Here is a 14,028-nt window from a genome sequence, read left to right on the forward strand (position 1 = left end):
ACCAGTCTCACAAAATGGTTTGATCCCAATGAACTGGCAAATTCCAAAAAAGAAAGTTTTGTCAGCATTTTTCTGATCAGCACTCTACTCAGGATGTTGTAGGCTTGGAGCCAAAACATTAAAACCTCATTGTAAGGTGGGGAGGAAATATGGTGGCTTTGCTGCTCTTAGGTCCTGCCTTGTCAATTCAGATTGCCTGGATTCTGTCATAAGCCAGTGGGGTGTCTCATGATAACCCTTCAGTGGCTGGTTTATCTGTGTGTGCTCAAAACGAAGCTATGAAGTGCAGTAAATTCCTGTCGGCCACAAGTGCTGCCACCTCCAACACTATATTTAGGCTGTAGCACTAATGGCTAATTATAGCAGGAACTGCAGCTTCTGCTACAGTTAAGGTTCCATAATATTTCCATTCTAATCCCTTGTTTTCAGTTGCTGCTAATTTTCTAAAATATTCACCTGTCCAGATTTTTTAAGTTTGAGTAAAAATGGTTGAGCCATTTTAGAACACACAAAGCAGAATTTTTTCCCCCACTAAAAAAAATATCCTGAGACTTTGTTTTGAACAGTCTAATTGCTGGAACAGCCAGGCAGGAAAGCTTTAAAATTGAAACCAGGTTTTCCTGGATAACTTGATGCACCCTACACATATAGATTTCTGTGCTGTGCAGACAAGTTTCACTGGCACATGTTATGCTTGTGGAAAAGTCAAAAGATATGGGTTCAATACCCAGCTCTGCCAAAGACTTCTTGTGTGGCCTTAGATAAGTCATGTAGTGTCCCCGTGCCTCAGATCTCTCTCTGGAAAATGGGGATAATAGAGACAATTTCATTAATGCTAACTTAGATATTTTCATGATGGAGGACATGTAAACAGAAGTAAAGTAATTTGCAATAATGAACGCTACTATTTTTGTAAATATATATAATTATATTGAAATATATTCTTGCAAATGCCATGCAGTTCTCTCATGCCAAGCACAGAAGAATATGTCGATAAGGTACTGTATATGATATGGTAAGGCATCCAAAGTAAATCCGCAGAATTAGATATATCATGGGCAAGGATAGATGCAGAACTAAAACTTTCCACCCTCTACTCCATTCACACAATCATAGCAAGTTACAGTCAGAATGGCAAGCATTGTATGGAAAGCTACCAAACTAATCTTCTTGTTTCCAAGTGCTATAAATATATAAAATAATATGGTATCCATGCATGTAACAGCAGGTTGGGGCAACACTTAAGATGATGGCAAGAATAGCTCCTTGGGTGTGCAGCTCAGGACAATGCCAAAGGGCACAAAGATGCCTACAAAGGGAAAGCCTCATTAACAGTTAACCTGAAATTCTCTGACAGTTTCAGTGGGATTATTTAGAGCAGTGGTTCTCAAACTTTTGTAGTGGTGACCCCTTTCACCTAGCAAGCCTCTGAGTGCAACCCCCCACACCCCCTTATAAATTAAAAATACTTTTTATGTATTTAACACCATTATAAATGCTGGAGGCAAAGAGGGGTTTGGGGTGGAGGCTGACATATAATAATAACCTTGCGACCCCCTGAGGGGTCCTGACCCCCAGTTTGAAAACCCCTGATTTAGAGAAAGATGTGAAAAAATATATGGAAGGTTTTAATACTATTTTGTGCATTTCCAAAAATGGGCTGAGGAATTAACATAGAACATGTTATTTCATGGCAAAGAGGCTGCCAACAAGGTCACTACCTAGTTATAGATAGGCAGGATAGTTTGCTTTTGAAAGCTAAACAGTTACCGTAAATTAGATAAATAGATAGACAGTTAGCCAGCCAGCCATGGAAAGATATTGCAAACTACTTAGAACATTTACACATACATTAACAATGAAGTTGGTTTAATCTGAGTGGGTCAGGTTAGCACACTAAGAGCAAAAAATAGTAGCTTTTTCACTTGTCTCTGTCCCATCAGAAGAATTTTGTGTTCATAGGAATTTATTCTTACTTTTTAATATAACATACAGAAGAAGAGTTTCTTTTTCACTCTGCACGGTAATATTAATGTGAAGACAATATACAATTTCCTACCTTAAATGCATTATTATATGGGATACAGTATCTGGGATTTATACATTTGAGAAGACGTAACAGGCCATTCCTTATGTAAAGAACAATGTTTATATATACACCACCCCAAACTGAGGGAGGCATAAGGAAATACAACTGATCTATTGCCCTATCTTTCAACTCAGGGGTTTGTTTGCCTTTGTGATAACCCATCCCGTAGTGCATGAGAAAAACATGTCTGTCTTCCCCCAAAAACCATTGCCATTTAAGGAATTTTTCAATAGACTTAGAATGAAAATGGCCAGTTTCATGTCATACAATTGACAGATTTAGTCGGAGACTTAATTTTTCAGAAATTATATCTAAAACCGGTGACCACTTCAAGCTGTGTGCAGTCTTACTCTGTTTAAAGAAACTAAAGCAATTTCTATGAGCCAGTTAACTGGCTAATTGTTTGCTGGCTGGTCTCCAAAAGGAACAGAATTGCATGAGACTACACAAGAAAGTCCACAGATTTGTTTATTTACAAGCTGCACTCGACTGTGCACTAAATCTCCTACAGAAAACTGTAAGAATAAAAAAGATAGAGCACAGCTAATAGGTTAAGGATACAGATTTACAGCTTGCATAAACAGAAAGAATTACTTTGGATAGGAATGTCAACATCCTCCCGAAGCAGTGACAAGAAAAATGACCTATGGAACTTGACATTTAAAATAAACCAGGAGTTTATACAAATAGAGCATCCCCTTAGCTGTTACATAAAAAGTCAGCCCTAGGAAGGCACTTTACTGTCTATACGTATTCTAAATAGATACATACATAAAAATGGGCATCAAAGTGATTCTTTTCTATATATAACCATTTAAATGAACAGCTTTTTTCTCATAGAGTATAATCTGCAAGTGAAAAAAGACTGGCTCTTCTAGCTCTTTCTTCTCTAAGGATATGTGTTTACTGCAGTTAAAAACCCAAAGCTGGCCCATGCTAGCTGACTCAGACTCACAGGGCTCGGGCTAAAAAACTGTTTAATTGTGGTGTAGATGTTCGGGCTCAGGCTATAGCCCAAGTTCTAAGACCCTCCCACCTCACCTAAGTTGTACTGTAGAAGAATCTAAGGATATAGGCAGGCCATCAATGCCTTTTTGTGTCTGTGCGCGCACTAGGGTGAACAGACAGCAAGTGTGAAAAAATGGGACAGGGGGTGGGGAGTAATAGCAGCCAATATAAGAAAAGCAATATAAGGGTGGGGGAGTGATAGCTCAGTGGTTTGAGCATTGGCCTGCTAAACCCAGGGTTGTGAGTTCAATCCTTGAGGGGGCCATTTAGGGATCTGGGGCAAAAATTGGGGATTGGTCCTGCTTTGAGCAGGGGGTTGGACTAGATGACCTCCTGAGGTCCCTTCCAACCCTGATATTCTATGAAAAAGCCCCAAATATCGGGACTGTCCCTATAAAATCGGGACATCTGCTCACTCTAGCGTGCACATGTGTGTTTGCAAATACACACTGTTCAGTAACTAAAATTAACAATGAATTCACTTTCAAGCAATACCCCCAAACAAATTCTGTAGATAACTGACCAAAATATGCAAGGTTTGCAAGTTGTTATTGTTTTTTTCTTTTTTACACAAACTCAGTAACTCTTTAAATATTTAATTTAAAATTGTGAAGGGTTTGGATTTAAGCTTCTGATTTTGGTCCATTTCTACTATTTAAATGTTGAAAATTTGATAAAACATATTCAGTGTCCCGGGAGTGAACTCTTGTGAACTGGAGGCTGGGCATTTTTGGTAGCAGGTCCATGCATCTACAGTTTGCTCCCCATAGACAGGACCAGCAAAATAAGCAGGTGCTTTGGGCAGCACATTTCTAGGGGCGGCATTCTGGTACCGGCCATTCTGCCCCTAGAAATGTGCCCCCGCCAGCCCAGCTCGCCTCCGCTCCGTCTCCGCCTGCTCCCCTGAGTGCGCTGCCGCCGCTCCGCTTCTCCGCCCTCCCTCCCAGGCTTGCTGTGCGTGAAACAGCTGTTTCGCAAGGCAAGCCTGGGAGGGAGGGGGGAGAAGCCGAGCGGCGGCGCACTCGGGGGAGGCGGTGGTGGTGGAGCGGAGGCAAGCTGGGGTGGGGAGCGGTTCCTCTAACCTCCCCCCCGTTATTTCCTGTGCTCCCCCCCGACCCTCGCTCACCTATGCTCTGCCTGCTCCCCTGAACGCGCTGCCTCTCCCTCGCCTGAGAGGGAGAGGGGAGAAGAGGGGCGGCGGCATGTTCAGGGGAGCAGGCGGAGCAGAGGTGAGCTAGGGCGGGCGGTTGTGGGGGGGGGAGCCACAGGAAGCAACGGGGGTGGAGGGAAATCCGGCATGCCCGGGGGAGGAGGCAGGGCCGGGAATTTGGGGAAGGGGTTGGGGGGGCACGAAAAAAAAGCGGGGATGGCCAAAATTTTTTTTGCTTGGGACAGCAAAAATCCTAGAGCCATAGAAATAAGCTTAAACACAAAACTAGCTGCTATCTTTACCAAGAGCAACAAGATGCACCTTTTCAGCCAGGCCTTTCTCACCGGTTTACGCTATTAATACCTAGAATACTCTCTGACAGCCATATCAAAAGCTGCAGGCAACAACAGAGCATGTTGTCTTATCCTCTTATTGGAAATGTTGATTGACCCAATTTAAGCCTTCTAAAATGAACACAGATCACCAACAGTGATGGGTAAACTGAAGTGAACAGCAATACCATATTTGAAGAACACTCCACAAACAAAACAATCCACTATGATAATAAATAGATAAATGTCAGTTATTGAGCCTATCTGTAATGTTCGATAAACCTGCTGTATTTGTGCTCTTTTTCTGTCTTCCAACGGTACTTTAATGTATATAAATTGCTAATGCAAAAATTCATAGAAAAATGAGAGATCTTTCGAACAACCCCCCCACCCCAAAATGTTTGTAATTTTATTACATACCTTTGATATAACCTGAGTATGGCTGCTCAGCGTCTGATTTGTAATGTGCGCCACACATTGTACAATCCTGGTACAAGCTTTGTTTTCATTCTGGGCCATCCACAACACATGGTCATCTACCAACATTATGTTGCTGGCAATTTCAACTATAGCATCTACGAGCTGAAAGAAAAAGTAATTACAAGGGAAACTATTATACCATTAAAACTGCAACAAAGAACACAAGAGTGAAATTGAAATTAGGCACCTTATCTCACCTAATGGCAGTCATTTTAAGGAGACTAGTCATTCTGTTAGATCATTACATTTCAACAAACACAGAGACCAAGGAGAAGAGGAGACAAAAGTGCCAACTGACATCAAAGAAAACACTTTCTGGTTCACTATTTAAGTGTAATATCCCCACAATACTCAAGTTTTTATTTTTTTTTTATGTATTTATTTAATTGTGTATTTCACCATTTTGGGTTAAAGCAGGTGCTATTGGTCATGTTTTTCCTATTAACTAAAATCAATTAAAATAAAGTAACACTGCTAATTTTTTATTTGTTTATTACAAATATGATTATTGATTATTGATCATTCCTCTGGTTATTTTGGTATTTTATTCTGCTCTGCTAATTTAATATGTTCTACTCTACTGTTTGTCTTATTAATGTGGGATATTTACAAGTCTTTATTTTTAAAGAATTTCAGTTCTCCTCTTACTATCTCAGCCACTGGATCTTCCCTATAACAACAAATATGAATTGATTTTGTATGGATTTATCTTTTCCCAAATTAATTTTTTAAAACTAAATCTGTTTGAGTTATATATGCCCAAGAAAGCATTCTACTCAGATGAAGTATATTTTTAACCAGGATTAACCAGGTAAAAAGTTTTCCTTCATGATTTATATAAAACCAAACCAAAATACCAGAATCAAACCCAAAAACAAACACCGCCCCCCACTCCACCCCCGAACTTCTTGTTTTCTGAATTACAATCTTTTTTGTTCAGAAAACAAGAGACTAAGATGGAAACAAGAATACAGCCATAACGGCTACAGTGCAACTTGCAATATCCCTTGATATTTTACAGCATTTTGTACAAGAAAGGAAATGCTCCATATGACTGAATACATGCCTGGCAACAGTCTGCATCAGAATGTTGGCAGTTTGTGAGAGTCTGACAAATTTCATCAGACAGCAGAGTGAACAGTGCCCCCAAACCAAGGTGTTTCTGAGATTAATACTGAGGTACCCAAGATACAATCATTTTATATTTTGATGGGTACAACGATTCATCAGAAAGCCTGAAATGTTTCTTTGACTTAAAAGCACAGTCAACTTAAAAAACACATTTCTACCTGAAAATTACTTTCCCTGGTGTTGTTTCAAGTAATACCTACACTTACTGTAACTGAGAGGGTTTTAAAAAACTGTATTTCTTTTTTACTTTGTGCATTTGAAAGCACTTTGTGTATAGTCAGTTTCACTCTCGCTCTCTATGTAGGGAGAGAGGGCCTAATTCTCAAAAGCCTGGAGAACAGACAACTCAATTTGAAATGAATGAGAGTTGCAGGTCCTCCGTATCTCTGAAAATCAGGCTCACAGTCAGTTTACATTTTTGGTTGATTGCTTCTAAGTATGAGCATTGCAGTAGTTCCAGGAAGCCTGTGAAGAGCCCCACTGTCCTAGGTACCTTAAATGAGCCCTTGCCCTAAATAGCAAAATTGAAGAGAAAACCATTTTAGAAAATGTGATTGTAATGATACTCCAAGGATTTCATCTTGAATTGAATCAATGATGCAATGGCTTCTTTCTTGACTTTTCATTCTGAAATGAAAATATTAACTTTTTTGGAAATTAAACTTAATTTTAATCAGATTACAAAGTCATATAGCCTTGTAAATGTACACAGCAGTTTCCAGAACCCACAGATATGGCATCCCAAAGAGTTTACTGATCAATTCACACAAAAATGATGCATGGAAGAGTTATTACATTCAGGGGCATAAAAATAACTAAAAAATGTTTCAACAGGGAAAGAGGTAAACTAATATATCTGGACATATAGTTCAAAGTACAGATATTCACTAGAAAAAAGAAACCTCTAAAGCAACAATACTGAGATGTCGGAGATGGCAGACATTAAGAAATTAAACAGGAGTTTGCAGTGCTAATGGTTGCTGAAAAAGCCAATGCAATTTTAAACTTTATATACAGCCGTCACACAACAATGGACAGAGATATAATGTGTCCTCTCTATATGGCTCTTTTGTGATGACCTGAAATAATATATTAATTTCTGGTAACCTAATTACTAGCAGGTTATTGACAAATTATGTTACTGATGCAGTGAAGAGTAATAAAAATGATTAGGAGACTGGAGGCAATGATTTATGAGAAAAGATTAAGACGTATAGCTCAGCTAGGTGAGGGATAGGATAATAGCCTATACATAAATAAGAGGTGGGAAAATGAGGGAGAGGAAGCAATTCTTTAGCATAATAAAATGTGCTAACTAGGAGTAATAGCATGAAATCAAGAAAATGAAAAATTGGGTGAATGTTTGCACATTTTCCTGACAACATGATGTACTAGACTGTTAAATTATGCCCCAGGAGAAGCAGTGAAAGCCCTATCATTTGACACATTTGACACTAGATGGGACAATGCAGGAGTAAAATGTGCAGTAAGGAACAAACATGCACTGGCTGCAATGTAGACTAAATGATCAAATTGGTCTTTTTCTGCTCTAAGCATGACCTCAACATAGAAGTTGCACAAATTTAACTAAAATCGGTTTAAAACAGTGCAAAACTGTGAAGCCACTTACGTTAAAAAAACAAAGAGTACTTGTGGCACCTTAGAGACTAATACATTTATTTGGGCATAAGCTTTTGTGGGTTAAAACCCACTTCATTGGTGGAAAATACAGTAGGAAGATATATATACACAGAGAACATAAAAAAATGGGTGTTGCCATACCAACTGTAATGAGACCAATCAATTAAGGTGGGCTATTATCTTTGATTATCTCTGATTGTGAGAGATTATGAAAGAAACGGGTGGAGAAGTCACACGCGATGAGGGGTAGAGTGGTGTGGATGCTTTGATAGTGCGGATCAGGAGTTTGAACATTACATGGCAGGAGAAGCAAAACCAACTGGAGCTGAGGCTAATTTATGTAATGAACAATACATAAGGAGCTAGAACCAAAACCAAAGTGGAATCAAAGGATTTTTGAGGAGAGCTATAACTGTGAGTAAGGCTGTTTTTTGTCAGAGAGAAAATTCTTACTTTTGCAGGGGAGAGGGGGTCAAAAAGCAACATCATCATATTGGGATTCTAAGCCAGGAGGCTGAAAAGCAATTGTAGCTTTGAAATATGACTCTGGGAAGCACTTAGTATGCACTTTAGTTCTGGCATATGATGATGAAATTAAAGTTGAAGGCACTCTCAAAGTGGCACTAAAATGTTAACCATTACAAACCCCAAAGCCAGAATGAAATGAACAATGCCAAACCAAAAGAAAAACAAATGTTTTAACTATAACGATCATGTAGTCAAAAATTACAGAAAATGAAATCTTTATGCAAGCAGCTATTCTGAAAATTAAACAATGAAAACTTTTATGAGTATCATTGCTGTTCTCTATAAAAAGCTATTTTTTCCTTTGGGATTTGCATAACTGATTAGATTTCCTTGTAAAATGTTACCCCCTGTGCTAGAAGTTTCTTCAGAAAGTTATACTTAAAGAGGCATTTTGTCCTCTTCACATAAAGTGATACATACACTCGTAATTCTTCAAAATGCAGTGAAAATATCCTCCATAGTTATTCTGTTGGTAATACAGAAGAAACAAAATAAACATTTGTGACACTCAGATACTGTCATGGAAATATCCAGAAGGAAAAGCATCTGGGGTTACTTCCAATACTTTATCCACTGTATAATTTAAAAAGGCACAAAGTAAAGGAAATGTGTGCATCCTAAAATATTTTGTTCCAAAACAGCAATGGATCTATCAGGCAGATGAGAAGGCTCAATCCTCCGACTAGACACTGAGCAACCCACTGCTGAATCTTTTGTACAAAGTATATGCATTCACAAGAGCAGGGAGCAGTTTTAGAATCTACACTGCAATGTGTGCCTGCATATGTTAAAACAGGACCATGCCCTAAATGTACAAATACGTGATTTCAATTTTAAGTGGTAGATTATTCAGTATTCAAACAGTGTCTTACATCTTTGACTTCATCCACGATGGCTATTAACTTTTCCATTATGTAAGCCAAATATATAATATCCATCTTATCTGCAAAGTTGGAAGCATCTCTTGTGTAGGCTGTAAGTTGGCGGGAAAATTCAAGAGCATTGGTGGCGTTGACGTGCATCTGGAAATACATCAGAATTGTTATGTGTAATATCTGGCTTGGCTTTTATCACTCTTTTCACATTTCTGAGGCTACATAACTTGTTTAATGTGTACCAATTTAGGATCTGATCATAGAATCAAGGAAGATTAGGGTTGGAAGAGACCTCAGGAGGTCATCTAGTCCAATCCCCTGCTCAAAGCAGGACCAACACCAACTAAATCATCCCAGCCAGGGCTTTGTCAAGCTGGGCCTTAAAAACCTTCTAAGGATGGCAATTCCACCACTTCCCTAGGTAACCCATTCCAGTGCTTCACCACCCTCAAGTGAAATAGTATTTCCTAATATACAACCTAGACCTCCCCCACTGCAACTTGAGACCATTGCTCCTTGTTCTGTCATCTGCCACCACTGAGAACAGCCAAGCTCCATCCTCTTTGGAACCCCCCTTCAGGTAGTTGAAGGCTACTATCAACCCCCACCCCCACTCTTCTCTTCTGCAGACTAAACAAGCCCAGTTCCCTCAGCCTCTCCTCGTAAGTCATGTGCCCCAGCCCCCTGATCATTTTTGTTGCCCTCCTCTGGACTCTCCAATTTTTCCACATCCTTTCTGTAGTGGGGGGCCCAAAACTGGATGCAATACTCCAGATGTGGCCTCACCAGTGCCGAATAGAGTGGACTAATCACTTCCCTCAATCCTTCAAAAGACTTACACACGTGAATAGTGCCATTGACCTAAAGTGAAGCATGTGTACAAGTCTTTGCAGGATCAGGGCTTTAGTCAGATGATTCCCACTAACATGGAAAAATGCAGCTAAGAATCAATACACTGCACTGAATCAGGATTCCCTAGGACCTGTGGTTTTTATCTCATACACACAGCTGTGAATCTGAAATAACTTTTGACTTCAATGGCATTTCTTTGGATTTACACTAACATGAAGGTGACCAGGATACATGGCTCTTGGAGTCTTTATGTCAGGAACATGTTCAGATTTTCAGAAATGTAGCTACTGGAGTAAAAAAATCAGTTTTAAAAGCAGAGGGGTATTATTTTCATTGACAATTTTCAGGTAGAAAAGCAAGTCCCAACTCTGAAGGTCTGGGAAAATTATAAGCAAGTAGTTATAATGGAAAGGGATTTTCATCCTTAACTATCACATGCACTACACACGTTCACTATACTATTTCTGATATTGGCTAACTACACAGTTAGATGACTGCAGTTCAAACAGGCTACACAAAAACAGGCTAATAATTACTCTGTGCACCTTGGCTCTATAGCTTGGATTTGACAGTAACATCTGATTATTGAACAATTTGTTAATAAACTTTCTGCTATGGCAACAGGCAGCACGATTTCTCTAAAGACTTGAGAGTCCTCCAAAGAGAGGAAGAGGTGAGACAGGAAACTAATGAATGGAAAAAAGAAAAAAGCAATAAGAAAAAAAGTCCTGTAAGGAAAACTCACAGGTATGTGTGAGATAAAGATATTTTTCGAGGATAAAGCCAGAGTAAGGAAACAGAATGTCTGGATTCATTAAACAGAACCACTGAAATCACACAGACTAAACAGATGACCAGGCAAAAGAAAGGCATTGCTTTGCTGTAGCATTCCTTCAACCCAATCTTTTCATTTCTCTTTCCTGAGATGCTTTTCCTCAGATTAATCTTTGACTTTTCTCACAAGAATTTTTTTAAAAAAATTACATTTGGTTTACCTATCAACTGTTGTAGATTATTATAAATGGAAATCATATTTCCAGATTGAACTTTCTGGCTGTGTTATGAAAATATGTTCTGTTTATGTTTTAGTTTAACTCTGATATTTTAATTCATTGTATCTGTGATATAATTCATCTGAAGAAGTCCAAAGAGTAGAAGAGGCAAGAGATCAAAGAGCAATTCTCTTCTTCCCCCTGTACCTTTTGGTGGCACTGTTTGTGTTAAGTATCATTACATCAAGACTTGTTTTTTTAACAAGCTAGAATTAAAAGGGGAGTTTTGCAGGCAGTGGCTTTAACAGGCACAAGTTAAAAATATTTAGGCTTACATATTTAAGCTTTGCACTGAGAACAAGAGGTGGAAACAGTTGCCTTGTGTATATAATACTCCTAGTAACTTTTTCAGACTGAAAGCAGAGTTTATATTATTAATATTATTTATGCAGCATTGTAGGTCTGCATCAAGCTTTACAGAAATGAAAGTAGAAACACTCCCTACCCCAGAAAACATATAATTTAAAGGCCTGATCCTGCTAATTGTTCAGCAACCTTAATTTCCAATGGAGTCTGGGGTTCAGCACCTCTGACCAGACTCTGCAATTTGCAGCATCAAATTAAGCAAACACAGATAACGGACAAAGCTGGTGGAAGAGACAGGAGGGATGAGGGTTTCAACAAACCAAGATAATGTGATCTGAACTGTTATGCTGTGTGCAGCCCACACACTTCGGGTTGGACGTATTAATGTATTTATTTCAAAGAGAAGCTTGTGAAAAAATGTGAAAGAGAAGCTTGTGAAAAAATGTGAAAGAGAAGCCCTAGGAGTGGAGGTGTGGTGGAAACCTAGCAAACAGAAGCAATTTCAGGCTAGGTTGGGTAGATTGATGCACTAGGAAAGGGAGGCTGTTGTCATACATCAGGGGCAGCGCATGAAAGGAAGTGCATGGAAGGAGACAAAGAAGAAAGAGTGTTGGAGTGAAAAGAGTGTGCTGAGAACAGAGGCATGGGATTGAGATGGGAGCTGAGGGCAGATGTGCAAGCAGGTACAGAGCTGTGCAGTTCCAACCACCGTCCTCCCTTCTATACACTTTCCTGCTCTCTCCCTATACCTCTTTCAACATCTCACTCATTTTTTTTTTGGACTTTGATGCTATCTAGACAATGACTGGAGGTGGAGGAGGTGATGGTAGCTGTATCCCTCTTACAAACTTTAGTCTAGTGACTAGGGCGCTCAGTTGGGATGGAAGAGACCCCAGTTTGAATCCCTACTCTGGTGCCCTAACCACCAGGCTATGGGGTATTCTCTGGTGGGTCTTTCTCTATCTCTCCTGTTGAAACTGCTCCATGTTGTAAATAATTAAATATTTATTGGAGCAGGGACTTCAACTTGGGTCTCCCACTTCTCTCTCTGGGCTAATAACTAATCAAGGGAGTGCGAATGACTCGATAGCCTGGTGGTTACAGCACTCACCTGGGAGGAGGGAGATTTGAACCTGTCTCCCTTACAGCCCAGATGAATGCCTTTCATGCCACGCTAAAGCTTGGTGGTGGGGGGAGGGAACACCACATCCCATTCCCCCATTTTGTGACTCTAGTCCTTTAAAAATGTTCAGAAACAAAACATTTTGGGTTAATGAAACATTTTGTTCGATTCACAACAGACTTTTTTGAATCACTGAAATTAAAAAAACAAACAAACAGATTTACTTCAACCCAAGCCATTCTTTTTTTCCAGTTTTTTAGAACTGCCACCAAACCAAAATAATCAGTTATTCATCCAGCTCTACCCAACCTTGCCTCCAGTAGGTGTTGAACACTCTTCATGCTAGTCTAAAGCTTTCTCCTTTCCTCTTTCTTACAGACCCTCTAATCTGTGCTCTGCTTCTTACGCAACTGAAATGCCCACAGAACCAGTATCATGGCAATGAGGAGAGACATTCTAGTTGGGGAGTCAGCCATATAAGAATTCAAGAGAAACTAACACCACTGTGGCAAGAATGTGTGTGTGGAGGAGAAAAGACAAACGAAAGTGGTGCTCTGATGTCTCATTGTTCTTGTCAGTGAGTACCAGCATGTCACTCCATTACCAATGTTCACGTAAGTTCCAGACACAGGGAGAAACACACATTGCAATGAAGGTGCTGATATGCTGTACACACTCACATCCACGGCACAATTATAGCACTACATTATTCCAGTTTTACCTCAGTTTAAGTATAGTTACACTGAAGTAAAACTGGAGTAATATAGGGTATATTTATACAGCAGTAAAATACCTGTGGCTGGCCTGGATCAACTGACTCGGGTTTGGAGGTTATAAAATTGCAGTGTAGACATACAGGCTTGGGCTGGAGCCCAGGTTCTGAGACCCCACAAGGGCTCTAGCAAGAACATCTACACTGCAATTTTATGGCCTCACAGCCTGAGCCCCATGAGCCCAAGTCCACGGACCCAGCCTGCCACAGATGTGCTGTGGGTCTTTTATCACAACATAGATGTACCCATAGTGGTGAATCTGGCCCAAAACATTTTCCTATATATATCATATTTTACAGTCTTTTTTGTGATAGAGAAAGCTAAGGAAGTGAAGACAGTATAGGCCCTTTCCTTATTCTGAGGGCATCAGTTTCCACAAACCCTTCGAATGACGACTGCCTCATTTAGATGAAGTACTTCATTTTGCCTTGCTAGAGTGTAGAAATCCCAGACTTGTGCCTAAACTCAGGTTTGCTTGCAAGCTGTGCAATAAATCAAAGCTACAGCAAGGTGGCCCTAGTTAGTGCTTTAAAACATCATGATCATATTGCTCCATGGTATTTGGATCCTGACAGGAACCCATTGTTGTATGCCCTAGAAACAGACGCATATTCTGTTTCATGTGAAGTACCAACAACCACCTCACATATATATGTGTACCCTAACAATAACTACAGTACATTCTATG

The 14,028-nt window shown here is 39.7% G+C and overlaps 1 protein-coding gene across 1 annotated transcript in view; it reads right to left on the reverse strand.

The window, feature by feature from the left end:
* Positions 1-14,028, reverse strand: part of ADGRA1 (adhesion G protein-coupled receptor A1) — a 465,281-nt gene that overhangs the window by 186,883 nt on the left and 264,370 nt on the right. Inside the window, 2 exon segments of the mRNA XM_043551597.1 lie at positions 5,000-5,161; positions 9,232-9,381. Coding sequence (XP_043407532.1) covers positions 5,000-5,161; positions 9,232-9,381 — 312 coding nt within the window.

Source organism: Chelonia mydas, chromosome 7 (assembly GCF_015237465.2).
Source record: "Chelonia mydas isolate rCheMyd1 chromosome 7, rCheMyd1.pri.v2, whole genome shotgun sequence".
Classification (NCBI taxonomy): Eukaryota; Metazoa; Chordata; order Testudines; family Cheloniidae; genus Chelonia; species Chelonia mydas.